The 26,418-nt window shown below is 41.4% G+C and overlaps 1 protein-coding gene across 3 annotated transcripts in view; it reads left to right on the top strand.

Moving 5' to 3' along the window:
* Window positions 1-26,418, top strand: part of IARS (isoleucyl-tRNA synthetase) — an 87,423-nt gene that overhangs the window by 7,983 nt on the left and 53,022 nt on the right. For all 3 annotated transcript variants that reach the window (XM_027899527.1, XM_027899526.1, XM_027899528.1), the window contains exons 6-13: window positions 1,725-1,807; window positions 9,965-10,082; window positions 12,697-12,844; window positions 14,150-14,237; window positions 17,523-17,583; window positions 19,125-19,220; window positions 23,266-23,388; window positions 24,854-24,945. In XM_027899527.1, the coding sequence (XP_027755328.1) occupies window positions 1,725-1,807; window positions 9,965-10,082; window positions 12,697-12,844; window positions 14,150-14,237; window positions 17,523-17,583; window positions 19,125-19,220; window positions 23,266-23,388; window positions 24,854-24,945 (809 nt within the window). The remainder of the gene's footprint in view (window positions 1-1,724; window positions 1,808-9,964; window positions 10,083-12,696; window positions 12,845-14,149; window positions 14,238-17,522; window positions 17,584-19,124; window positions 19,221-23,265; window positions 23,389-24,853; window positions 24,946-26,418) is intronic.

Here is a 26,418-nt window from a genome sequence, read left to right as displayed (position 1 = left end):
AACCCCAGCTGGCAGCCAAGTACCACACAGTCACTCACACCTCCCTGGCTCAGAGGGGAGGAAAATTGGGAAAACAAGGAAAAATCCTGGGTGGAGATCAGAAAAGCTTAATTGAAACAAAATAAAAAGTTATAACGGTGCTGCTGATAATAATAATAATTGTAATGAAGAGGGAGGAATAAAACCCTAAAAATCCAAGTGATGCCCAGTACAGTTGCTGACCCCTTCCCAGCCTGTCTCTGCCCAGTGGTTGGGGGTTCCTGGCCAAGTCCCCCTGACTTCTTATGCTGGGCATGACATTTTGTGCTGTGGAGTGTCCCTTGGACCAATCTGGATCAGCTGTCCTGGCTGTGCTCCCACCCAACTCCCTCGCTGGCACAATGGGACACTGAGAATTCCTTGCTGGGGGTAAGCAAGGGTGGTGTTTTTGCACTGCTGATCAGTCTTTTTTCATGTTGAATGGATTTTATGTTTTGTTTTGTTCATAAATTTGTGCATGTGTAGGTGTGTATTTCCACACACAGATGTGTATTTCAGATTATTAAGAAAAATTAGGAAATTTGTTTAAATGTCTTTTTACTTGTAATAAATTCAAATGTGTTGGAATAGTGCTAGGAGAGGAATTGCCAACATTCCTGTTGCACACAGTGTTTATTTTCTGTCTGGAGTGACAAGCAAATGTTTGAGCCTTATGGAAAAAATACAAAAGGTTCCTTGGCTGTGTAAGGTCTTTGAGTGCTGAGAGCAAACAGAATGCTCCAGCTCTGTGGATCCTTGTGGAAATCAGTCCTAGGCTTTGGATCTTGTTAGTGGAATGTCAGAGTGGCTTAGAGGTCAGAATCAGAACTGATACATTGCAGGAGCTCAGGTGTTGTATGGAAATGCAGAAGTGAGAGAAGGAATGTGCTCTGTGCTCACCCCGCTGCTGTGACACAGCGTGGGCCGTGTCTGAGGCTGTCAGGACAGGTGTCTCTGGGTTGGCTGTTGGCAGAGCCAGGGCTTTGGAGAGCTGTGAGATCAGCAGAGCCCCACATTCCAACTGAATCCCATAGCTGGCTGATTCTTTTTTTATTATTATTTTTATTCCAACCCATCCTCTGTGCCAGTGGACGTGACCACAGTCTGTGCTGTGACGGGGACCGACAGCTGTCAGTGCTGTGGCCCTTGGCAGCCCTGCCCTGGCTTTGGGGAGTCCAGCAAAGCACTTGGCCCTGGAATAGTTCAATAACTTGTCACGGATCGATTTCTTTCAGCATTTCTTTGTCTTCAAGTTACATCATGTTTTCATGCAACTGATAGCTGATAGACTTCGTGTTCTGGGTTTTGACCGTCTCTGCAACAAGTAGTTTTAAAAATAGAAGCGAGACCACTGTAATGAAAAGCGATTTTCAGGCATTTGAACCTTGGCTGAACCTTGAATGATCCACCATTTCTCTTTGATGAATGATCCTCATGATCTACCGTTTCTGCTGTGTTGAACACATTTGCCTGTTGTGTGACCTTGGTTCTAAACAATTATGGTTTCATTCCTCCCTTATTTTTGCCTGTTTAAATACACTGTTTGGAACCATTATCAGGCTAAAATATTTCTTAGCTGTGTTTTGTTAATATGGGACGAACACTGCACTTGAAAATCCATCTGTTTTACAGAAGAAATGTTGGTAATGTGCCATGATCTGGGATGCTGAGGTGCCTTTCAATCTCCTGTGTTTGTGTCTTAACAGCACAGTGTTACCAGATTAGGACGCTGGATTGATTTTGAAAATGATTATAAAACTCTGTATCCCCAGTTCATGGAGTCTGTGTGGTAAGTCACTTACATGCATTTTATGCTTTGAAATGTTAAGAAGATTTCAATTATTGCAAACACGTGTTGGTCCATTTATCAGTAGAACTGTCCTGAAACGTGTGCCAAATGCAGATAAACATCAGGCAACCTGAAATACCTTGATGTCTAAGTGAGGGAATTTACTGGCCTGCTTTTTTCTTCTTCAGGATAGCAGGGTTTTCCAAATTAAAGTACACCAATACTGAACTTAGTGAGCCCTGAAATCTGACTGCTCCATGTCAACTTCAAAGCAGTTCTGAAGATCTATTAATAACATTCCTTACTTGGTTTAGGAAATTGCATTCTATCTCTGCACTCTTGACGTTCTTCACACTGTCAGCTGCAAATGGGCAAACTATCCCAGCTCAGTTTAGCTCCAAACCTCATCTTCAGGCCTGGATGTGGAGGCTGTGGATCTGCTGTCACCTTTTCCTTGGCACCACAGTTTGGCAACTGTCTTGGACTCCTGGTGCAGAGCTAAGTAAAGTTTGGGTATTTTAGCAGTGTATTCAGGGTGCCTGCTGGAATTTGGAAGGCAAGACAATATTACAGGTTCAGGAGAATCGGGTTGGCCCAACACAGTGAAGAAATGGCAGCTTTGAGTCCTTAGGGTGATAGAACTGCAAGGTGAATTGCAGGGAGGGGTTTAGCAGAGTGTGTGCTGACAAAACGCCACTGAAAATCAAATTATATGCATATTAAAGTATTTATACGCATATTCTTCGGTATTAGTTTTACTAATTACCTTTAGTTTTGTAATTAATTACATATAGTTGGACAAAGGATTGACTAGACCTTCTGGATGTCCCTGAAGCCATTGGAAAGGGCAAGAGTGCCAGGGAATTTTCAGTGAGCATTGAAAAGATGGTGGGAAGGCAGCAGATGTTTGGCTAACTTAGCTGAAGAAACCCTGCATAATTACAAAGCAAAAACTGACAAGAAACCTTTATTTTGTAAGTTATAAAAATACTTAGTGATACCTCAAATCCTGTTTGACAGGATTTGTTTCTTAAAGAAACAAACCTGACTTGAGCAAGCTGCAGGATCTCTCTCAACAACTCAAACCTTTTCTTTTTTGTTTTGTTTTGTTTTGTTTTTCCTTTTCCACTTCTGAAAGGCAGTTTCTAGTCTTTCACTTGTGTCACGAAGGCTACTTCTAATGAGTCCTTTGATACAGACTTTAAAGTATTAACTTTGAATCTGAAGCCTCAAAGGTATGAGATTTCAGGAAGTATGTAGGCAGACAACCTCTTAATTTTGTATTTTTTTTTTTCTTTCTGCTGCTATTAAGTTTCCGTGTAATGAAATGAATTTTTGAGAGTCTTTTTTTTTAAAATTTGGGTTTTTGGAAAGTCTCTAAGACATGGAGGGACTGTGGCAGTGATGCCACTGCCAATTTGCTCTCGAGCAGAAGAGGAGGTGAAACCACTGTGGTGTTTGCAGAGTGGATGGAGGAGAGGAATGGGAAAGAGATGTGGGATGCCTGTTTCAGGAGTAAGGGGGATAATTGCTTAAAGAGAGCCCTGTAAATGTAATTACAGTGGTGCTTTTGACAAGGTAATGCACAATTTTTGAAAAATACAATAAATGACATGGTTACCTCAACAATTATCAGACTGAAAATGTGTTGCTGAAGTTACTTTGTATATCCATTAATGTTCCTTTGAGCTGGAGTTTCTAGTATGCTCCTCTTCTAACTGATTCTTTTATAATGGGTTTGTTGGAACTGGCTGCTTTGTAAGCATTTTGGTGCTATGTCATATGATGGCTGAGTAGACTGAATTTTCAGGCTGCTAAATTTTGACTTACAACAAAACATCCATCAGTAAAATTGGCAGAATATTTCGACGTTGAAGGTTGGTGTCATTAGCAGCTGATACTGCAGTGGTTTCTTATGTAAAGATGTAGTCAATTGTTCACATATTAAGTAACTTAAGAAGAACTTTCAAGTTCTAATTCTGTAGGATTTGTGTCTCTGACCCTTTGTCCTGCTCAGATTTCAATGAAAATGTGCCTTTCACTGAAACACTGCAGTGAGACTGCTGTTCTTGAGCTGGCCTGGAACAAACATACAATATCCTCTTAATTATTTTTATTGTACAGCTCATGAAACACATACAATGAAACTGAGCAGATTAGCGTGAGCCTAAACTTCTTACTGATCTACAGTTGGTCAGAAAGAAACAGCTGGGTTTTGGGAAAAAGAGCAACAAGTAAATTATTGTCTTCTCTGCTGGCTTGTGACACCGTTCCCAGCCTGGGTGTGAGTTTTCCCCTCGAGATCAGTTCTCCCTGGGCACGGGACAGCCCGTGGGATGCCGAGGGGATGAGGAGGTGGCTGTGCCATCAGAGCTGGGGGCCGAGCCTGGGGGTGATGCCCAGGGCTTTGGCTCTGCTCCCCTGCACAGCTGAAGGGTTGGTTGAGCAGATTCCTGTCACCATCTAGTGCCCAAGTCAGCAACTGCCGGCTGAGCTTAATTCTGGTTTAAAGACAGCTGTCGGCTCCACTGAGTGACAGAGCCCTGGGAGGAGGTACCAGGGAGTGTGAGGGGAGAGATGGACCTCTGGAATCATGCCCTGCCTTCCCTGAGCCAGGCACACGGGGCACATGGTGGGGAGGATTCCCTGTCCTGTCTCCATCTTTCTGAACACGGTGATGGCCAGGTGACAAGTCCCTGCCTGGCACAGCTGCTGTGTCTCCTCTCTGACTGCCCCACCCTCCCAGGTGCCCTCTGCAATAGGTGTGAGGCTCTGCAGTGCAGCTGAGCAATGAGGATGATGATTCAGGGAGCAGTGAGGTGTCACCGAGGCCAGGGCAGCCTCTTCTCCCAAGGAAAAAGCAATAGGACAAGAAGAAATGGCCTCAGGGGCCAGGGGAGGTTTAGATCAATTTTTTTTTGGTAATATTCTATCATTGTAGGGGTTGTCAAGCACTGGAAGAAGCTCCCAGAGAAGTGGCTGAGCCCCCATCCCTGGAGGGATTTAAGATGTGTGGATGTGACACTTGGGGACGTGTTAGTCGTGGTCTTGGCAGTGCTGGGCTGAAGGATCTTCTCCAACATAAACAATTCAGTGATTCTGTGACTTGCATGGTGTGAAACCACAGTAGAAAACACTTCTTAAGTGCTTCTGTACCTGAAGAAGATACACTTGAGTCCTTTTGTGTGGCAAGAACTTTGTATCATGGCTGTGCACCCAAAACTCTGTGCTTTGGCTGGGGAAACACAGCCAGTGGAGCAACCTTTGTACTGGGGCTTTTTGTTTGTTCCCTCCACTGAACCCATCTCAGTTGTTCCACCCTTAGTTTTCCTTTCAGGGAGGTTATTAAGAGGGCACTTGCTGACCTATTGGACTTGCAGTGCTGTCCTTGATTATTTTTGTTTGTTTGTTTGTTTGTTTTGTTTTGTAGCATCAGGCTCAGGGTGCCCCTTCTAAGGTGCAGCTAAAGAGGTTGTAGGTAGCTCCTGGAACAGGAAGGTTTGCCTTGAGTTGCCCGACTCCCTTTGTGTAGTTTTTGTTCTGGGATGGCATTTTGTTCATGCTCCGTGTTCTCCAGATGAGGTCTGTCAGTAAATTCAGTGCCTTAGCCCTTCTCAGTGAGAGGATGAATGGGGACACCCCACTGAGAGGCCTGGCTTGGTGTAAAGATCAAAGATTTTGTCTTTGCTGTGTAAGCAGTAAAAGAGTTGCTTTTCCTGCGTGTGGAGTTTATTCAGCACTGTTTTGTCCATTTTTCTCCTACCTACCCGCATTTTTTCCCCTTACTTCTGCTTTATTGGTGCATCGAGTGCTGTAGTCCCCTTGTTGTCTTCTCACTGTTCCAGTCCCTGTTGTTGTACCTCCTTATCTCTCTTTGGAAGGAGGAACACACTTGTACTCCTGTGGATGATCTTTGGGATAAGTCTAGCCACAGTTTTATATATTTAAATTTTTTTCTGTACAGGTATTTTGCACTTTTGCCTTGATTTATAATATTTCAGCACAGTGATCCAAGGATTGCAGCTCGGAGGTTAGACCTGGAACAGGAGGATCTCTGTGTGCTGGGATTTTAAAGCTTTCACTGGTAGTTGAATGTGAAGTTTGACAACTTCTGTACTTAAGAATTCCCAGGCCTTGGAATAAATGCTTTCCCTGACTTTCTTAATTGGAATTCATGTTCCACTTAGGCTTTTTTGACTCATGTCCAGTGTTTTTTGAGTACTTTTTTGGTTTGTGTTGGATTTTTTTTTTATTATTTTTTTATTTTGTCCCCAAGCATCTGTTTTTGATGATTGCTTTCTTTTTGATTTCATCTTGTCTTTAAACAATTTTTTCACTAGTCCCAGAAAAACCTTTTCCCTCAAAAACTCCACTGCTTTTGGTGCTGTTAGGATGGAGTGAGCTTGCTGAACTGTATAGGTGCCAGGGAGGTGTTTGTGACTGGCTTTATTTGCCAAGTCTACAGAGGCTGTAAAAAAGTCCTTTTATCTTTCTCTGAACTGATGTGAGGTGGCACAGCAATAATTTTGTTCATTTATCTGTAGTACCGCGGATGTGTTGAAATCACACACCTCTCCATCCAGCTGTCATCATGCCCTACCCACCTTATTTTCAGTCTTTGTCAGTAACTTGAGTTTACAGCTCCTGGATGTTTTCCTTTAGAAGGAAGAAGAAGGGAGAAAAGCACTTGATGTGTTTGAAAATAATTGGTCAGTGTTAGTAACCAGCACTTCAATTTTCTGGAACGCTCAGAGTTCTCAAGCCCTCAGAAAACTCTCAAGATACTGATCACTGCAAACAGAGCCACCTGATCCCCCAGAGGAATGGCATTAAGAACTTAGGAGGCTCTAAGATCAAATCCTTCTCTTTGATGTGAAGTGTTTTGAGAAGTGCAATTTGCTTTTGCATCTGCTGAAGGAAACCGGGAGATGCTGGATTTTGTGTGGGTTGCCAGGGTTGTTTTTGAGTGTTGCGCCGACTGATTCAGTATCTTTTGGAAGCAAAATCTCCCCCTGTAGGAGTTTTATGATGTCCCTGTGGTGTTTGCCTGCTGTGTGTGTGACTTGGATGAACAAATATTGCAGCAAGGTTCAGGTTTCTTGGATGTTATTCCTGTGGAGAGAGGAACTCGGGCTTGGAACCGGCTGCATCATCCCCCTCCTGGCACTTCAGTAACAACAAACTGTTTCCAATCTGTCCTTCCTTTTGGAAGTTAAACATTCCTTGCATCTTTGGGGACCAGATTCTCTATTAACAAGAGGCTGAAATGAGCATCTTGAGTTCACCTTTCCCCAAAGTGCATTTTTCAGTAAAGAGGTGTGTCAGTGCAGCTCCCATAGCCAAGAGGATGCAAATAAATTCATTTATGTTTGAGAAATTCAACAAAAATAGAGGAATAGGGTTTGATGTCTCACTTTTGTGAGTGCACATTTTCTCTCTCACTAGAAAGGAGCTCTGTGGTTTCCTTAAGTTACTGTTTTTTTAGGAAGCACTGCAGTTTCGATTTTGGATTGCAAACCCGATGCCCCTTTCTTGCAAGGTGCCAACGTTTTGCCAACATAACGGTTAAAAAATGTTTTGATAGGTTATTGTCTAAAATATCACGTTGAGTTCTTAAGTAAAACATGACTCTTATTAGAATGAGGTCCATCTTTAGCAGGTGCTGTGTTTTGGGTGGGCAGTGTTGCAGGGAGCCCTTTGGGAGTCATCTCCTGGGCAGGTCTGCTGGTCCCAAACCAACAGCTCTCAGAAGTTCTTCTGTTAAGGCAAGCAGTGAGATGTTTTTTGAGATAACAGAACAGCTTTTTTGGTAACGATTATGAAGGCTATGGCCTCAATCATAATTCTGTTTATTCCACTGGAAAGGCTTTCAGAGGGGAGAGGTTATAACAGGCTACAAATGAGTGTTAGTTCTGACCTGTGAGGAGCTCTGGAGAGGTTTGGAGGCCCATCTCTGCTCTCTGCACAGCTGGAGCCCTCTGTTTGCAATGGGATAGGATTGCCACAGGAGGGAGATGCTGGCCTGGATTGGGAGCTTGGCAGCTCCACCAAGTGCTCACCTTTCCCGAACAGCTCCCTGAGATTGGTTATATTTACAGCTGAATTAAATATTCAGTGTTGCTCTGAGTAGTTTTCTTCGATGCTGTTAGTAGGCAGTGCTCTATAGAAAGTGTAGTGGAGCTTTTCTCTATAGGTATTTTAGTTACTGGTTTTGAAAGGCAAATAGAACACCTTCAGTAGGAATGCTGTCACTTGTCACAGTGTGCATTCATTATGCTCTGAGGTGGTAAGCATGCATTTAAACTTACTTCTTTAACTCCCACAAAGACTTCTGCAGATAGCCAGCTCAAATATATATACATATGCTGGAAGCTGATGAAACTGTGTTCAGAGATCATTTTTATGATTGGTATTTCTAAAAGTTCAGGTTGATAAAGTCTCAGTTGTAAAACAGGAGCACTCACTGCTGCATTCCAGAGTTGGGTGGGGGTCGTAACTTGCCTGTGGGTGATGTTTCTTACTTGAAAAGGCTGACTTTGGAGTTGTGTGTGTGTGGTCAGGCACCTTTGGAGTGCACAGCCCTGGGAGACCTCTGGGTTTGGCTCCTCTGTGGCACAGGGTCTCTGAGGCCTTTTCCATCTCAGACTTGAGGTTACACAATTTTTCTGATGTTAAGTGACCGCTCGTAGGGAATTTTGGACTTTGACTGGCTGAATCTGAGTGGATTGCACATCTCTTCCATAGAACAGGCTGTATTTTCTTCAGCTGCCTAATCTGCAGAGTAACAATTATTCTGATTAAGGCAGTGTATGACTTCCATGTCAACAAGCCAGGGCATGTCTTCTGATGTTCTTATTTTAGGCTACAGATAAAATCAGTGCAATAGTCCACTGGTGTTTTTTGTTGAAAGTTATAATTTCAAGCATGGGAGGCGAGATACCGACTGCAGTACGGGTCCAGATTCTCAAGCACAAAATGACAGCCTGCAGAAAAAACTGCTGCTTGCCAGGATGGGGTTGGTTGCTTAGCAATGAGCTATTTATCTGCAAAGGGACCCAGAAAAGGGATCAGAGTGGTTTGAAAACGTAGTTGGAATAAAGGAGCCTTTAAAGTCAGCAGACTTTTAACAACTTGGACGTGGAGCTCTAAATGAGACTCTGCAGAAGCTCTGGTTTGTGGGTTGGGTTTGGTGTGATTATTTAAGGCTTGCCCTCTCCTGCCTTAGAGCCTGCAGGCTGTACCACTGAGTGTGCAAGTCATTGAGAGCTGATAAGCTGATAAATGTTGGTGATCCTTTGGTAGACCCCTCAGTATTAAAGTTGTGTCTGTCACTTGGACATCTGAGGAGTTGCTGTGTGAAGTATGTTTGTCTTCCAGCTTCTGTCCCTCTTGAGCATTGCCTCAATTTGCCATGTCATAATATTAAGTGCAGTCTTGGTTATTTCAAGGAGACATAAGGATCCAAATAAACCCCAGGCTGCAATTGAAGATTTCTTAGCAGAGTTAACTTCTCAAACAGAGTTGAAGCCTAATGTGAGGCTGTGATCTTGGAGAGGAACTGAGTCCAGAGGAGAGCATTAAATTGTGGGACCGTGAAACTGAGTTCGTTGTTTTTCATGGTTATCTGTGCCCCCTTGTGAAAAATGCTCTTCTGAGTGTCAGGATTTACTCAGAATGGGTTGCAGATGTCTTTGACCTTTATCTGCCTCTCTTCTGTAGCACTACTTGCTGTAGTAGATGCTTAAGATCATGTGGTAAGTGAGCAGCCATGTCACTACACATCTGCTCTCTTAATTATAACTGATTTCAGCCTTGTTAATAGTTCAGATTTCAGGTGGTTTTTGTGTTGAAGGAATCTGAGAAAGATTAGTCAGCAACATGGATTTGTGTTTCATCTAAATACCGCATGCTGTGCAGCCAGTGCATGGAATACCAAGTTTCTAGAATCAGCTAAAGCTAAAAATGTGCCAGAAATACAGTTGCAATCAATTATCTCTTTCCTTTTGACTTGCAAATACTGTCTTGGGCTGATGATTGATTGTTTAAAGAAGTTGTCACTTACAAGGAAACTCCAGCTAGAGCAGCAACCCCCTTTTGCAGTTTATTTATTAAATGTGAAACACCAAGTGCTATTCCTTGTTCCTTGTGTCCCCCCAGGTGGGTTTTCAAGCAGCTGTATGACAAAGGACTGGTGTATAGAGGTGTTAAGGTCATGCCTTTCTCAACTGCCTGCAACACCCCACTGTCCAACTTTGAGTCCCATCAGAATTACAAGGTGAGTCAGTACATGTGGGCAATAATCATATTTCTCTGTTGTCTCCAGTTTGGATTTGAAAAACTTTAATCCTTACTGCTTGGTAGCACCTTAGCGTGTCATTACACTCCAGATTGGTAGTAAATATCGAGGTAAATGGGTTAGTTTTTGTCATGTTTTGCTGGATTTGTTTGCATCACTTGATCTGAGCCTTTTTGCCTGTTCTTGATTACAACTTGGAGATGTTTAAAGTACACATTTTGTTTTATTCTGGGAAATTACTCCCTCTCTGGGCTCTCAAGGTGAGTATTACACTGTGTTGGGTTTTATTTTTAGAGGAGAGCTGCAGCTGTCCCTGTCTGTGCAGATCTGAAAAGAGGAGGGAGTTGAGATCTTCTGTGAGGGGATTAATAAGTGATGTCAAAGACTGTGTAGCAGTAGGATAGTGGCTCTTCTAAGAATTATTAACTTAGACTGGGATATTCCAGGCAGTGTTTTACCTAATACAATGTATGGGCTACTGGGATTTATAAAATGTTCCTTTAAAAGCGAATCACTAGACAAAGTAAGTGCAGCTTCTTGTTTGAAGTTACTCATGTTCACGTATGTGAAGGCAGAACTTGTGTCCCAGTTGTCCAAATTTCATGGTAGTTTGTGGATAAAGGTTTTGCCTCCTTTCCAGTCCTGACCCAGGCCTCTATATCCTTCTGTCATAAATCTTTCACTTCTGTTGTTGCAGCAGAGAACTAGCACAGATTGTACATCTGCTCTCTTTTACATCTTGCCTAAAAACAAGGCCAGTGTGCTGGCCAAAAATAGTGGTTTTAAAACAAATGTTTAAATAGAGTTGTAGTACAATGCAGCCCACAGATAATGGAGCTTTCGGTGTTGCTGAGGGATATTTGTACTCAAGAATGAAGGGTTTGTGATTTATGACAGTGAGATTTGCTTGTCCCTATTAACTGACATTTCTTAGGGGCTCAGATTAATGATGTTTGGTTAGAACAAAGACCATTTTTGTGTGTGTGTGTGCGCCCCTTTTCCGCAGAGCCAAAGCTCCTCTCTTTTCTTGAGTCTTAATGAAATATTTAGATGCTGTTTCTTACTCTAGAGCCAGTAGAGTGTGTGGTGGGGGTGCTGCTCTGCCACGTCACACAAAAATTATCTTTCCTGTCCGTCAGAAGTGGCATTTGCAGGCTGGAATGCTGAGGACCGTGAGCTGGCAGGGTTTGTTCTTGCTGAGCACAGTCTTTTTGGGGTGTAAGGCAGCTGTTGGCTTTGTCACTGTGGAAATCAGCCTTTAGCTTCTGCTTATTGATCCTCTGGGAATTTGGACATAGATCAGCTGCAACAGGACCCAAGAAACATGTTCAGAAATAAGAGTTAGGTGTCTAATGTACATTTGAGTAAAGTGTGTCGGCAGCTTGTGTTACATTTCACTGAAGAAGCGGTGTCTAACAGATAAAACATTATACAGTGCCATTACCTGGCAGCCTGGATATTATTTTTTATGTGTTTTCACCTTCCTGATCAGCCTGGTGTTCAGAAAATGAAGTGAGTGGCCTGCAGTGCTGCTGCACAGTCGGGGGCGATGGGGCTGTGCTGAGAGCTCGATCTGTGCCTGGTATTGAGCACAGTCCGGGGGTTATGTAATATTTATGTTTCACTGTTGACTGCACCAGATGTTCACAGAAAATTCCCTCTGGAGCAGCCTTTAGCTCAGACATAAATAGCTGCCTGTCCCATGATGCCATGAACTGTTCCATGATGCTGGATGGAAACCAGAGCTCCTCGCACGAGACGCGCTGAGGCGACAGGAGCTCTCTGTGTGGGCAGGGCCCGTGTGCTCTGCACCCTTCTTCTGCTTGGCATTTAAAATGAACAGTGCCAACTTCACCTTGGCAAGGATTAGCCTTGCTCTTAACAATCAGCTTCTCACAATGGGTGACTTGTGAGGTGACTGAATAGGGTTGTACTGGGCTGAAAGAAAAATTTGTTTTCAGGGCATTGTTTTGACTCATTTGAAGGTGAAGTTTTATAGAGTAGCTGAGAAAGGTCTCCTTCCCTGAGATTTCTTTTACTTTTAAATATTGACATACTCTTGTTTTTAAGTACCTCAGACTTCTTTCCCTTCCTTGTTAACAACAATGAATCTTCTTATGTGATGTCTGTTCTTCCTAATCACTGGCTGTAGAGGAACACGTGGAAAAGGCTTTGTGTAGCAGTATCCAAGAAACTGCTGATTTTCTTGACGCTTGAGATTGATTCTAAACATTTGAAAAGGGATTATAAGAGGTGCCTGAGGGAACTGGCACTCGGTTCTCTTGGGTGTTTTGGCAGCGAATTCCCAAAATCTCACTGCTAATCAGAGTTTTCAACCCTGTAGCCTTTTTGGCCTGGCAGTGTGCACTGGTGTAACAGAGGAACTCTGACTGCTGCTCTCTTCTGGCTTTCTGATGCTGCAACTTCACCCTCTCCCACTGCAGTGATGAATGAGGCCAATTGCAGGATGGCTGTGGGTGGGTGGCAGTAGTGGTTACTACGTCTTAGATTTGTATTTTCTCACTAATACAGGCAGTCAGCCTCTTTTGCCTCCCTCTCTTTTTTTACCCTTTGGCTTTATCTTGTTTTTCAGGATGTTCAGGATCCTTCAGTGACTGTGAGCTTCCCACTGGAAGAAGATGCCAGTGTTTCTCTGGTTGCTTGGACCACTACTCCCTGGACCTTGCCCAGCAATCTGGCCCTTTGTGTTAATCCAGAACTGCAGTATGTAAAAGTGAGAGGCAAGTGTTAGCTGAAGGTGAATGTTTTTAGCACAAATGTAAGGCAAGGTATTTTCTGTGGTTTCCAATATACATTTGACTGAGGCTCACTTGTGGCCCAGTTGGTTGTGCCTGGTTGAACAGGTTGTGCAGGGAGGTGATCTCCTTCAGGACAGCACCAGCACTTCAGGAATTGCGTGCCAGGACCATGTAAGGTGCCTAAGCAATATAGGCTGTTGCTTTCCTTGTTAGTGCTTCAAGGAGTTTTCCAGGGTTTGCAGCTCCATTTTTTTCCAGTTGGCAGTGGAGTATGCTATGATGTGTCTTCCTTCTCACTTTAAAAAGGAATAGATTTTACCCTTGAAATGCAGTTGTCTTTAATTATACCTTCATCTACAAACACACCTCCCTTTTTTTTTAAATTTAAATAAAATACTAGGTAGGAATTTCCGATTCCAACATAACCATGAATATCTAGAGTGTGCATAAGGTGATATTAACCCTGATGTTGTGCAGGCCTTTACAGTGAACTCTGTGTGTTTGGATTTTATTTTTTTAAAGAAAACTAAATATATTTTAGTTTTCAAGGGTTTTAATGTAGCTTTGGTCATCTTACAAAGAATTGCTGAGTAGTTTCAGAAGTAGCACCAACACCTGCCTGAGATGCTGAGTCCTTGGGTTTGGATGTCTGGCCACTGCTGTGGGACAGCGACCCTGAGTAAGTTGGCAGGGTAGCAGTCTGAATAAAATTTGTCATTGAAGTTAAAAAATCAGGTGTGTGTTTTTTTTTTTTTTTTTTTTTTGAGTATAAAATGAGTTTCCTTCCTAACATTTAAGTTCTTTTTTTGTCATTTACTTCCTCTGTTAAGAAATCCAATCATGGTATTGATTGGAAGAGCAGATCTCAGAAGGGCAGCATGGAATGCAGTTGTTACCCCCAGTGTCCACTTAATAATATTGATTTTGCATAGTAATTCTCCATCTTCCTGTTGTTTCTCTCTGCTTCAGTTACAAATAATGGAACTTTTCAATGATAGCTGACAAGAGGGGGTATTTCTGTCTCTGGAACAGCGAAACACACTGAAAATCAGTGGACTGGTTTTCATCCCATGGTTTCTGTTTAAACTTAACTTTTGGAAGGTGTTCCTTGAAGTCACTGAATGGGGAAGGAGTATCTGGAAGGTAATGGTTGATCAGCAGGATTATTCTGAGCAGTTTTATAGCTGCACTGACACTGTCTTGCATATATTGAAAGGTTTCATAATGGTGCAAATGGGGGGATTAAATCGAGATTTGTGTAACTCTTTGTTTTGTTTTATATTCTAGATAATACCACAGGGAAGATCTATGTTCTGATGGAATCCAGGCTGATAGCACTGTACAAATCTGACAATGAATATGAGATACTTGACAGGCAAGTCCATAAATTAATTACATTTGCTAACTTTCAGTGTTTTCCTAGATCAAAAGTTAAACATCTCAAGAAGATGGATTTCCCCTGCATGGGTATTTCTTGCAAAAATCTATAGGAGATTGAAATTTACTGGAACAAATAGTTTTGTGTGTGAAACTACAGATAGGATAAAAGTTTCCTTAGCTCTCTTAGACAGAGGACATATATTGGCTTCTCTTACACCTTTTATATAAAACATCAACCTGTTAAAGAGGTAAAATACAACATATATTTATTTATTCTCTTTATTCAGTCCAATGCAGTACACAAACAAACAAACAAAACCCAACAAAACCCCACACAACACAAAACCACAATAAGAAAGAATTGTAGACTAGAAAATTTTGAAAATAACACCGTTTCTTCACTGACATCAGCTATTTTTATTTTTATCTCTATTTTTCTTTCTTTTTTTTTTTTATGAAGCAATATGAAAGCTTTACATTTAAGAAAGGAGGTTATGTCTTACTTGAGCTAAGGAATGAGGGAAACAGAGAGCTGGAATGTTTAAGATGCCTACTCTGATGGCTTATATTGTGATAGTTGAATAATTATTATTTTATAATTCTGCGTTGATTTCTCTCACTCCCATCTGAATGCTCTTGATCTCTCACTCTGTAACAATTTCAGCTGTTCTCAGACTTAAATCTTACCTGCTTGCCTGCTGTTTAAGCTGGTTAATCTGCCTAAAAAAATTTGGTTTGGTGTGACTTGACAAATTCATACTGTGGGTTCTTTAGCACTTCACATTTTAAAAACTACTCAATCACCTAAAGTTGAATGAGGTTGTTAGAGGAGTCTGCCTGGTTTTTGGGTCCATCAGTACTGCGATTCCATCGTGAAATACAGGTATTGTATTCTTTGCCAGGCTTTTGAAACCTCCTCAGAGTATCTAAAAACTGAGCCTTCTACCAAACCCACTCTTTTTACTTAAATACTTTTTAATGCATTTCCTTTAGATGTTAAAAAAAAAAAAGGAAAGCACTGAATAATTTTTGGTGTGATGTTTTTGTCAGAGCTGTGAAGAACCTTCTCTCTAAGGGAATCATACACACTTCAGATGTTGTCGCTTGTGTCCCTGGTTAGTTGTATTTCTGTCTCTCTCCAGTCTTTGATTATTTTTTAAACATGTCACTTTTTTTACCTCTGCCTATCCAAAAGGCTCCTGGCAATTTTTATTCTCCTTGCAGAGCAGAATATTTTTCTTCTTTCTGTATTAGTGCTACAGTCTTCTGAAGCTGATTTTTTTTCCCCCTTTTCATTATGTAATTAATTAATTCTCTCAAATGTGAATTGTGAGACAATTAAGAGGTAGCTGGTAGTTGAATACATCTTTGAAAGATTTACATCTGTGAGTATATACATTCAGGGAAATGATCTTTGCCATTTCTGCTTTGAACCTTTTTCCTTCCTTTAACTCATTTCTAAATTCTCAAGCAGTCAGACCCCTGAGGGAGAAATTCATGCAACTGCACCAAGTGCCAGGCTGAGGTCAGGGAATGATCTGATTGAAAATGTTGTGTGTTTGAAATCATCTGAGCTTCCTGAGTGCTCTCAGATTTCCCTCCCTCAGACCTGACTTTGCTCTCCCTTTTCCTCCCGGGCTTTAGTGTGGGGATTGCCTTCCCTGGTTCACTGGGGTGGATTCCATCTTGCTCAGGAGACTTTCAGCTGCTTTGCTCAGATGGATTGCTCTGGGTGTCTTACCCCAGTTTTGGCCAGGGACTGGCTTGTTTTATTTAGCATTTATGAAATGGTTGATGAGCGTTTTCCTCCCCTTGCATTGCATTTCAGCCCTTTTGCATATTAAACGTTTAATTTCTTTACACTGTTTTCCACTGTTGTCTCTCTTTTTTGGATTCTGGAAAATTTGAATTCTGGACTATCCAGACCAGAGATTTTTGGTCTCTTGACAGTGAAGAGTTACTGTAGTGCTGTTAATTGAGTTTTATTAGTATAACTTAGGTCACAAGAAGGCAGCACTGTATAAGTTTCCAGCTTGAAGTCCAGAACTTTAATAAACAAAGTGAAAATCAGGAATGTGATCCACAACCTTTACCTTTCACTGACTATGTTAAATAAGAATTTAACTGTCCTTTTTTTAAAGCCAATTCTGGTGCCTCCTATTCCGTATCTGAGCATTCCCACATCTGTGTGGCTGAGCACTGGGATGCTTTTCTCTCGTCTGATCCCGATTAAGCACCTCAAACATTCCTAAGGCTGTTTGTAATATAAAATATATAAACCATCTGCAGAGCTGGGGCTTAAAATAGAAGCCTCCCCTTTTCCTGGAGGATATCGTGTGTGCTGGGCTGGGGAGTCAGTGCTCTTTAACGTGGCATTAAATGCTGCTGGAGGTCCTTTCTGTGCCCTGAAACAGCTTTGAAGAGCTCCCCTCTTTGAAGTAGTCAAGTGTTTTATGGTTTGACCACTGTTTGGGAAGTAGTAGATCAAGGAGAGCATAGGGAAGGAGCACAGCTGTGACACAGTCAGTTACCCCATCTGTTAGATTAAGTTGTGTTTTAGGTAGATACGTTTTTTTCCTGAAGTTGGACAACTTAAGCATTTTCAGGAGAGTTCTGAGCTGTGAATCCCAGCCCTAATCACTGTCTTTGTCAGGTGATGTCAGAAGCCTGAAGGGAGCCACATCCACAGGCTCTGTCTGTGTCTTACATTGCTTGTCTGGCTCAGTTGGTCCCTCAGTTGTCCCTGTGTGTGTTGGATCGTTCTCTCAGGTGCCTGTGGAGAGTTTGGATGCTCAGTTTTAGCCTAAGGAACGAGGCACCTGAGCTTTAAAGGCTGCAATATTCCATTTCACAACCTGTGCATGTCACCTCAGATGTTTTGGGGCAGGGCTGATTTAGTTCTGTTGGACATGCTGGACTAAAGGGCTTCATTCTTAAGAACATTGTGCTTTATCCAGAGGCTTCTTGCCCAGCTTTGCCAGAAGGAACTTGTCATTAATGCTGAATTCATCTATTAATTTACATTGATTGCTGGATTGAAAGTCCATCAGATAGAAGTGTAGCTGATGACTACTAGCAGATATGCATTGAGACACTGTGTTTTTTTTTTCTCCAAGTCCAAATTGCCAAAAAGGCACAGAAATGGGAAGCAAATATTGAGGGAATACTCTTCCTTCACCTTATGAAATCAAGTTCTCTCAGGGATGGGGGAAAAGTAAATAGGAAAATAAAGGCAATTCTCGAGTTGGTAATTTGTTTTCATGTAAATCTTTTTCCTCAGGTTTCCTGGCATTGCTCTTAAAGGCAAGAAATATAAACCACTCTTCGAATATTTTATTCAGGTAAGATGAACAACTTTGGTGTTTGGTGTTCGTTACAGGATGCAAAGACAAAAATAAAACCCATTCTCAGTATTCTTTGTTTATATAAAAAAATCTTGTATCCTAATAACAAGTTCCAGGTTGTACTGAAGTACTTTAAATCCTAGTTAAAGGCTGATAAACAGAACGCTTTTTTCTGTATTTTTTCCTTTTAAGTTTTAAATACACCCAGTGATAAATAGAAGTTTGATTTCAGATTGCAGAGAAACTTTCAATACACAGTAATAAATAGGCAGTATTCTCTCAACTTCTCATCTGTTGAGCTGCTCTTGTCAACCTGTCAAGTCCACAAGTTTTATCTTAACAAGAAAAATAAGTTTGGCTGTGAATAAGTCACAGACATGTCATGTTTCCATTGAAGAGTTAAAAGCCTTTGCTGGAAAACCTGCTGATAGATCAGATTTATATGGATACAGCATTTAAACACTGCCTTAAGTCTGGTGTGGTTAATGGCATTACAGAGAGTAGAATGTGTAGCAATAGGAGAGAGGGTAGAGAATTTATATATTATTTTCTAAACAATCTGATTAGAAATGGATTAAATTATTCCAAGAGAAGAAGTGGATTTCCAGCAGTGCTGGGCAAGCAGCTGGTAACTCGTGTGAGGGGTTTGGTCACTTGTGACACCATCTGTTGTGAGGTGTGTGCAGGAGTCAGGGTGAGAGAACCTTTGTAGGGAGCAGGGTCTGATACTTGCCGTGAGAAGTCAAACACAGCTGAATCTGAAAAATTGCACTGTGGATGTAAAGGTTTGGAATGGACACGTTTCGTAAGGAGCAGATGGGCATCTTACAATTTTTTATTTTTTGTTTGGAATGGAGGGCTTATCTCAAAATATCTCTCCTCAGAACAAGCCAAATCTAATATTTTGTAACATATTTGGTTCAGCTGTGACTGCAGTAACATTTTTTTTTACTATTTTTGTGTTAAGGAATAGAAAACAGCTTTTTATTTTTCATTAGCTATGTACTGAGCAATCTGAAAATTGTCAGATCTTTTCTTGGCAACTTTTTCTGGGTGTTCTTTTATTTTTATTTGATATTTATCACCCTCTTATTCTCTGGAGGAAATAAGGAAAATGTAAAAAAGCAAACTAAAGGAACAAACTTGGGGTTTTCTAAAGTTAAGAGGTACAGTGAGCATACAAAAATGCAAGGAGACTCCTGTGCCTTTCTTGGTTGTATCCTCACGTTCAGGAGTGAATTGTTTGCAGTCTGTTAAGCACAGAAGTTTGTGAAGATCTGTGGCTTGAAGAATAATTGACTTTAAAGCATTCTAGAGGGGTGTTAGCTTTAATCACATTTGACACTGTTCAAATGGAGGATACAGCCTGGGTGTCTGGGCTGTGGGAAATCATTAAATGTCAGGAATGTCACTTATTTTCAGTGCAGCTCTTTAGTCTTGTGTGTGGCTTGTGGCTCTTCCAGGTTCTTCAGAACTCTGTTTTGCTCTGTGTATGGATATATAAATACATATATGAAAACCATCTCTTTGTGTTACAGTGCAAAGAGAAAGGTGCCTTTACCGTGGTGGTGGATGGTTATGTGAAGGAGGAGGAAGGCACAGGTGTTGTGCATCAGGCTCCCTATTTTGGTGCTGTGAGTATGAACTGCACAACTGCAACGTTAATTTTTGTCCCACACGTACCATGAGCTCTTCCAGCCAGGTTTTTGTGTCCTTTGGTTTTGGTGGTTGTTGTGGGGTGTGAATGAACTCACTGTTTTATCTCCTGTCACTGATCTCAGCTTTTCTCAAAGTCCGAAGTTAGAGCTTGCAGAAGGACTGATCTGTGGCACTGATGTCCAAACTGGCTTTGCTAAGTGATAAGTTGGGATGGTAACAGCAGTTCTGCTCAGCGCTCTGCCCCTCTTCAGCCTTTCAATGTCATTACTCACTGGGCTTTTAGAGAATGAGAAAATGCTTGCATTGCTTTTGTCCTGAGACTTCATCCCTTGGCGTGAAAGGATTTTGTTGCACTCCATTCTCTTTTTTTTTTTCTGCCTTTATTGTCCTTTCCCTCAGTCTGTTCTTTTCAAGGTTGAGAGGAATAATTTTTCATGGATGTAATCATTGCAGTTTTTAGACACATGAATTAAATGCACTACTTTAGGCTTATTGTCCTTTTTGTATCATGCCCTGTCTTCAACCATTATCTAGAGATGCCCTCAAAAAACTTGCAGTAGAGCTGCCAGTGCCTAACAATTAGCAATCCCTGGACCACGAGCTCTCTCATAATTTCCAGAAGCTGTTGGCATTAGGAACAGACCTCTTTGTATTCATGTGAAAGAGCCCATCCTTTTCCATCCTTTTTTCCCCTGCATTTTTCTGAAGGGTACATCCATTGTGGTGGTGTTTCCCTTGTCAGGATGAACACTGCTATGAAAAGATGTGCCAGCTTAATATAGCTGTGAATAAAGAGAATTAGACTGGGCTATGTTAGGAGTTATACAGAAATTAATGGGAACTGGGGAAGTGTCTTAGGGAGTGTTAAAGCCTCTCTCACTGCTGCTCCTCAGACTCTTCCCTAGAGCTAAACCCTGGATTTGCCAGAGGGTGAGGGAGCACGCTTGGTTTTGAGTCAGGAGCTCTTGCTGTAGGAGGTGAAGGAAGGGAAGAAGCTGCCAGCAGAGCAAGAGTTCTGGAAGAACCTTTCCCTTGGCTGCTGTGTTGGTGGTTTTTGTGTTTGCACAACACAGTGAAGTTGCTGGAAAGGATGACTGTCCAGTCAGAGCAGGGATTATCTGCCCTCCTTTATTTGGTTGTGTTATAAACCCACTGAGATTTGTAAACACAGAGGGGAAAAAAAAATACCTTTTCTCTCTCTCCTTGGAAGTCAGCAATTACTTTTAAAACCTTTTCATTAAAATGAGAGGACCAGTTAAATGCTCTGCAAAGTAAAAAAGCACATAAAACGTTTGTGTGAGGAAAAAGTGCACAGACATCACAAACAGAGCTCAGCTAAGGAGAGGTTTGACTTGGTAATGCTTGAAACAAGGACCTGAGTCGACTGGCTGTGCTGCCTTCAGAAGGAAACTGCACAGTGTTTGTTGCTCTCAGTGCTGCTGCCTTTTTCTTTTGGGGTGCACGTAGTTGAGAGTTGAGAGCCCACAGAGGATTTCTGTTCAGGAAGGCTCACAGAGGGTCCTGGTTTAGGTGCAGTAATTCATTGTAGACTCTGGGTAGAGTGTTACAGAGCTGGCATTCTGTGTTGGCCTTTAGACAAGCTCAGATGGAAGGGGACAGAGTTCATGATGGCAGACACGACTCTCTTCCTAATTAATTGGCTTCTCTGCACCTTCCTGTGCTGTTGTGTGGAAGGTGAATAGGAAAGGGGTAAGTGGAGCAGGAGGAAAGGGTCAGAGGAGAAGAAATAGAGCACAGTCCTTCACAGGAAGCCTCATAGCTTGTCTCTGTTCCTTCCCATCATCACTATAAATAAGTGCTTTTGATAAATGGAGATGGAAAATAAGTTTTTTTTTTCCTTTAATCCTGCTTACTGACTCATGTTCTGCATTGCTGATAGCTTAAAAATATATATTTGTCCAACAAAACAGAGAGTAAAAATTCACCTTCATTTAGTTCCAGGATATGTAGTTTCATTGCCTTGTGTGATGCATTTACCAAATACAAGCAGCCACCCAATATCAGAGCACTCCATTATTTCAGTTCAGAAGGCATCAAAATTCAAGCTCACAGAACAAGACAAACCTCTATTGAAAACTCTGAAAACTCATTGTACCTCCAGATAAACATTCAGCTGCTCAGGCATTTCATCATATGTACCTGCAGTCAACTTAAAAAGCTTTTGTAACGTTTTAATTGGCGTACAGATTTTTAATTTGCCATACTTCTGGTGCCTGTTGAGACTGAGTCACACAGTTTTCATAGATCTGTTACTGATGCACTTCCAGTACACTGCAAAAGTGTGCTTGTTTTTTGTTAAGAGGTGCTGAAGGTGAACCTCTGACTTCACGTTTTTGTTGTTTTGTTAAAATTTCAGACGGAAGAGCTTTTGATTTCTCATCAATGAGCTGTTTAATGGCTTCTACTTCATTCATTTTGTGTATTACAACTTGTATATGTAATCTTTTGAGAGATTTAATCGTGGCAGGGGTACAAAAGTGAACACTGTGAACTTCTATCCTGGAAAGAATTGATATTTGTTTTAGCTTTTATTTGAGTTCAGCGTTTGTGGGTTTCTGTATGTGCTGTGGTTACTGAAGCAAATCTGCATTAAATCAAGTGGCAGGTCAGTCTGGAGAGCTTTTCCATTCAAGTTCTTCAAAAGAAAGGCACTAACTGTAGAAAGCCAGAATAGCAAAGCCCTTTCATGGGGTGCATCAGCGATGCAGATGGAGCTGAGGCACCTCCTGATGGGGTCCTGCAAGGTGGCAGCTTTGTTACGGCGTCTGGGCAGGGTTGTGAGTGTGCCAGGCTTTGTGGGCTGTGCTGGCTGCTTGTTCAGAGCCTCTACCAACTCCCTGCCAGGGCAGGGCTGACGTGTGCTCTGTCCTCCTGCCTCTGTTTGAAGCCCTGCTTGCAGTGCCTCGGCAGTGACAGCTGATGGAAGGGATTAGCAGCTTCTGCTTGACACTGCACAGACCTTCAGGTTTTGGCCCTGGAGTCTGTGGTTTCCTTCATTTTGTCAGAGCAGTGATGGAAGAACCTCTGAGATTCCAAGAAGCCTGGATGCAGCTTAGGCAGGGCCTTCTTGTTTGAGGAATATGAAGGGCTTTGGGGAATGTGTTGGTCTGCAACTGTTCCCTTCTCCCTTCTCCTCCCACTCCAAATAATGTTCTCTTGCCTTAGGGTGAGATATTGGGTGATAATTATGGAAAAGATATGCATTTACTCTGACTTCAGACTTCAGGTTAAAATCTGAACCTTTCTATCCCACTACTGATTCTGTTTTAATCTTTTCTACGATACCGTTATTATTTAACGATGTTCAGGAAAGTCCAAAGGGATCCTCTTTTCTTTTTACTTTTTACTGGTACAGGAAATTAAAAATTTAAATGGAGACTGGCCAGGAAAAAGAAACAACGATGTCCATGTGTGGTTCTTGGTCAGTAGCTTTGCCCGTGGGCCAAGGGAGTTTGAGAAATTCAGATTTAAAGGCTTTGGATCTTCAAGACGTCCCGAAAAATGGGATTTCTGATGTGAAGGGCCAGAATTAGAATGATTTAAACAACCTGCCTTCTTAAAAATGCTGTGTAGGCTGGTGAGCTGAACAGAGCCAGGCTCTGGCTGGGGCAGAGGATGATGTAGTGGTTGGCAGGTTCTTTGCTATGCAGTGGGAGCCTGAAGCTGTTCACTGCATGTGTGTGTGCATTTACACACATAAATACATGTGTGTGTGTGTATATGTATGCATTTATGTACTTAAAAAAACATGCACATATCCCCTCTACTGGGTGAGAGAACCTATAGTCTGATGAAATCACAGTTTTTCTGGTGAATAAAACTACAATCCCACAAACTGAGTCTTTTCCTTGCACACACTTGGAATTAGTGAAGGCCGAGTATTCTGCTGTTCCTGCCCAGTCCTCACGTTTTCTATTTAATATTTCAGTTATTCTTTTGGGAATGGATATTTTAACCGGTGCCTTGTGTTCCTCCAACGTGGTGCTTTGTCTCCTGTAGGATGATTACAGGGTCTGCATGGATTTTAACATCATTCAGAAGGATTCCGTGCCCGTGTGCCCTGTTGATGCATCCGGCTGCTTCACAGCAGAGGTGGCTGACTTTGCTGGGCAGTACGTGAAGGTCAGTGGTCCTGGAGAAAATAAATCACCACACTGATCAAGAGAAATTTTGTGTACCAGTAGAAATGCTCTTCTCTTTCTCTGAGCGGGTTTGTCTTCAGTGTATGTGTCTGGATAAATTACAGTGGGTTTTAACGCTTGCAGCAAGGTTGGGGTTGTTTAGTACAGTAGCTGAGAAATAAAGAATTTGAGAAGTGCGATCTTGTGTGTCTGTGGTGGGAGGGGAAAGGAGTATCTCCTGTTGGCATCCAGTGCAGAAAGAGCCTCACACTTGCCTTTTTCCCTTCAGAAATGTCATGTACACAGTCTGCAGGCACATGTGCCCCCCTCACCTCTGGGTGGCTCTGAATTCACACGCATCATCACTGAGTTTCTACCAGCCAGTTAATGTTACATGACCTGTTAGAAGAGAGAGATCCACTCCTTTTCCCCTCCTGTGGGATGTGTTCCAGTGTGGATTTACTTGCCAATAGATGCGAGAGAATCCATGTAAGAGGAACCCACGTGAACTCCAGATTGCTGCAGCTACAAATCCCCAGTGGGGAGTGCCTCTTAAATTCCATGTCCTAAGAAAATAATTTGGTTTTAGTCCTGCTGTTTACAGTTTGATAGCAAAAGCATGTTCCTGTAAACACAATTTACTTGAAAAAAATCTTAATAATTTTGTGTTGCATTTGAACTTAATCAGCTCTTGTTGCTTCCTGCTGTATATTAAGGCAAATATAACACTGGAGGCTCCATGTTTGGTTTCTTGCTGGTAGAAATCTGAACATAAGGCTCTTGGAAAATATTCTTAGGATGCTGAATTTTTAGCTTATGGATATTTGCTGTATCATAAATCGGTGTGTATTTCCCCCCCTTTCTTAATGTCATATTGATGCTTGTTTGTTGAGTAGATGGTCTTAAATTATTAATATACACCTTTCACTTCCAGCTTAGCATGTAAATCCTGGTTAGTTAGTGGGGTATTTATATAAATAAATACACGTTATCAACTTCTGAAATTCAGTCACATTAGAGGAATGTGGTGTAGGGAATTTGAAAGATTAGGTAAGAAGCACTATGTGACTTCCACAAAATCAGAAGTGTCAATAAAAGATTTAAGATATTAAATAATGTGATGGCTGGCTTGTGTTAATGCTGCAGAAAATTTGATTTTTGTACTTAATTGTGAGTATATGAGTTAAGGGTAAAAAGGGACTATATACCACTCTTTGGAGAGCAAATAACTTTGGAAACTTAATGTTTTAGGGTGTCTCTGTAGTAAATGTAGAAACTGTATAGAAGTTCTTTAGATTTTTCTTTTTGTTTGTGTGTGTGGGAATGCTGGATTACTTACATTTTGGTTTTTGGTGTTTTTTTTTTTTTTTTTATCATTAATTTGAGTATTGGAGACAAATCCTGTAGGAGCTCCCTGAAAGAGTGAAATTTGTGTTCTGAGGAAAAATCCTCTGCTCTGTTTTTAGGATGCAGATAAGAACATCATTAAAGTACTGAAGGAGAAGGGCCGGCTGATCCACAGCACCAGCTTTAAGCACAGCTACCCCTTCTGCTGGAGGTAAGGACAGGGACACCCATGGCTTGGAGACTGAGGGTTCTAACAGAGAACTTTCTCATTTTTACCCCTCCCTTGACCTGCTTAATTTTTTAACAAGGCTAAAAGTCGAGATTTTTGATTTAGGAGAGCTCCAGTTTTGGTTCAGTAATCTAATAAAGTAATTTTTTTTGCCATAAATCTGATTAATTTAAATGTAGCACTAAAAATTTTTTTCTATTATGATTTTACAGGTGTGTTTTTATAGTTTGTGTGTCTCGTGTTCCATGTGCTACCTCTTGAAGATAGCTATAAAAAGTTTAAAAAAGATGATTTTGTTTTTCTAAGCAGCTGAGTGGTGGGAAGGGATTTTTTGGCACACTTTGTATTGTATCCAAATAAGTTTATCACAGAATGTTTTCAGATGTTTGCATTAAAGCTTTCCATGTTCTGGATAAAATGGCTAAAATATAGTTGTTACATTTCCTTCCTTTTAGCCTTGTAAAATGACTTTTTTCTTTGGAGTCTGGTGGAGCCCAGTTGCTTTATAGCATGGAAACATCTGTATTTTTTATTAAAATCCAAGTTAGCATTTACCACTGCAGGGGGTGGTGAGTGTAACACATAAACAGGCTTTTCTGCTCTGTCATTCCTGAGCAGAATTCCCCTGGTCAGGAATAGCAGTTGATTTGTCCACAGTACCTGTGGAGACTTCTATTACAAGTCAAGACACACTTAAAATACCTAATTTAATGATCTGAAATGACTTGAAGATTTTAAGTTATATCTAATGTACCCAGTACCAAAATAACTGTGATAAAAGCTCTTCTCTCTGTCTGGCTTTAACAGTGCCAGGTGAAGTGTTTTTAACAGTGTGCATTTATCTTTCATCTGCAGCAAGAATAACCTCTGCTTGCTGCTGAATTACAGGATGGTTTTGTTTCTGAGAGCTGCCTGGAGGAAGAAGGGGAGTTGCTCTTTGAGTGTTAAATCCTTGATGGTTTGGGACAGTTTTTGAGAAATGAAGCCCCAAATCAAGCGAGACTTGTACTGTTCTTGTGCTGAGATTCAAATATCCAGTCATGGCCTTCTGAGACAAACCAGGAATGGAGAAGTGCTGATTCTGTAGAACATCCTTATTCCTGCCACTCTGTTGACATTTTTGTTGATTGATGATAAGTTGCAGGCAGCACCTAGCAGCAAATTATCTGGTGGGAAGAACAGAACAATGGATTCTACTTGAAAAGCTCATTTCACTGCCATCACAAATCAAACCATAATTGGAATAGGCTAAAAGTAGAAGAGTAGTTCTTAACTTTGAACATAGTTATAAGTTATTTTGATTAATGTAAGAAAACTTTGAAATCAGACTCTACTTTTTAATGTGCATGCTTTTTGCTGAAATCAGGCAGCTGTTGGATACTTGGTATGTTGAGAAATTTGCCTTATTTTTACCTAAAATGGAATTAGGGTCCTTGTCTACATTTTCCTGTTGCT

This window comes from Empidonax traillii, unplaced genomic scaffold, assembly GCF_003031625.1.
Source record: "Empidonax traillii isolate 1590-97213 ecotype Southwest subspecies unplaced genomic scaffold, ASM303162v1 scaffold674:size665969, whole genome shotgun sequence".
Taxonomy (NCBI): Eukaryota; Metazoa; Chordata; class Aves; order Passeriformes; family Tyrannidae; genus Empidonax; species Empidonax traillii.
This window is presented reverse-complemented; position numbering and strand designations above follow the sequence as displayed.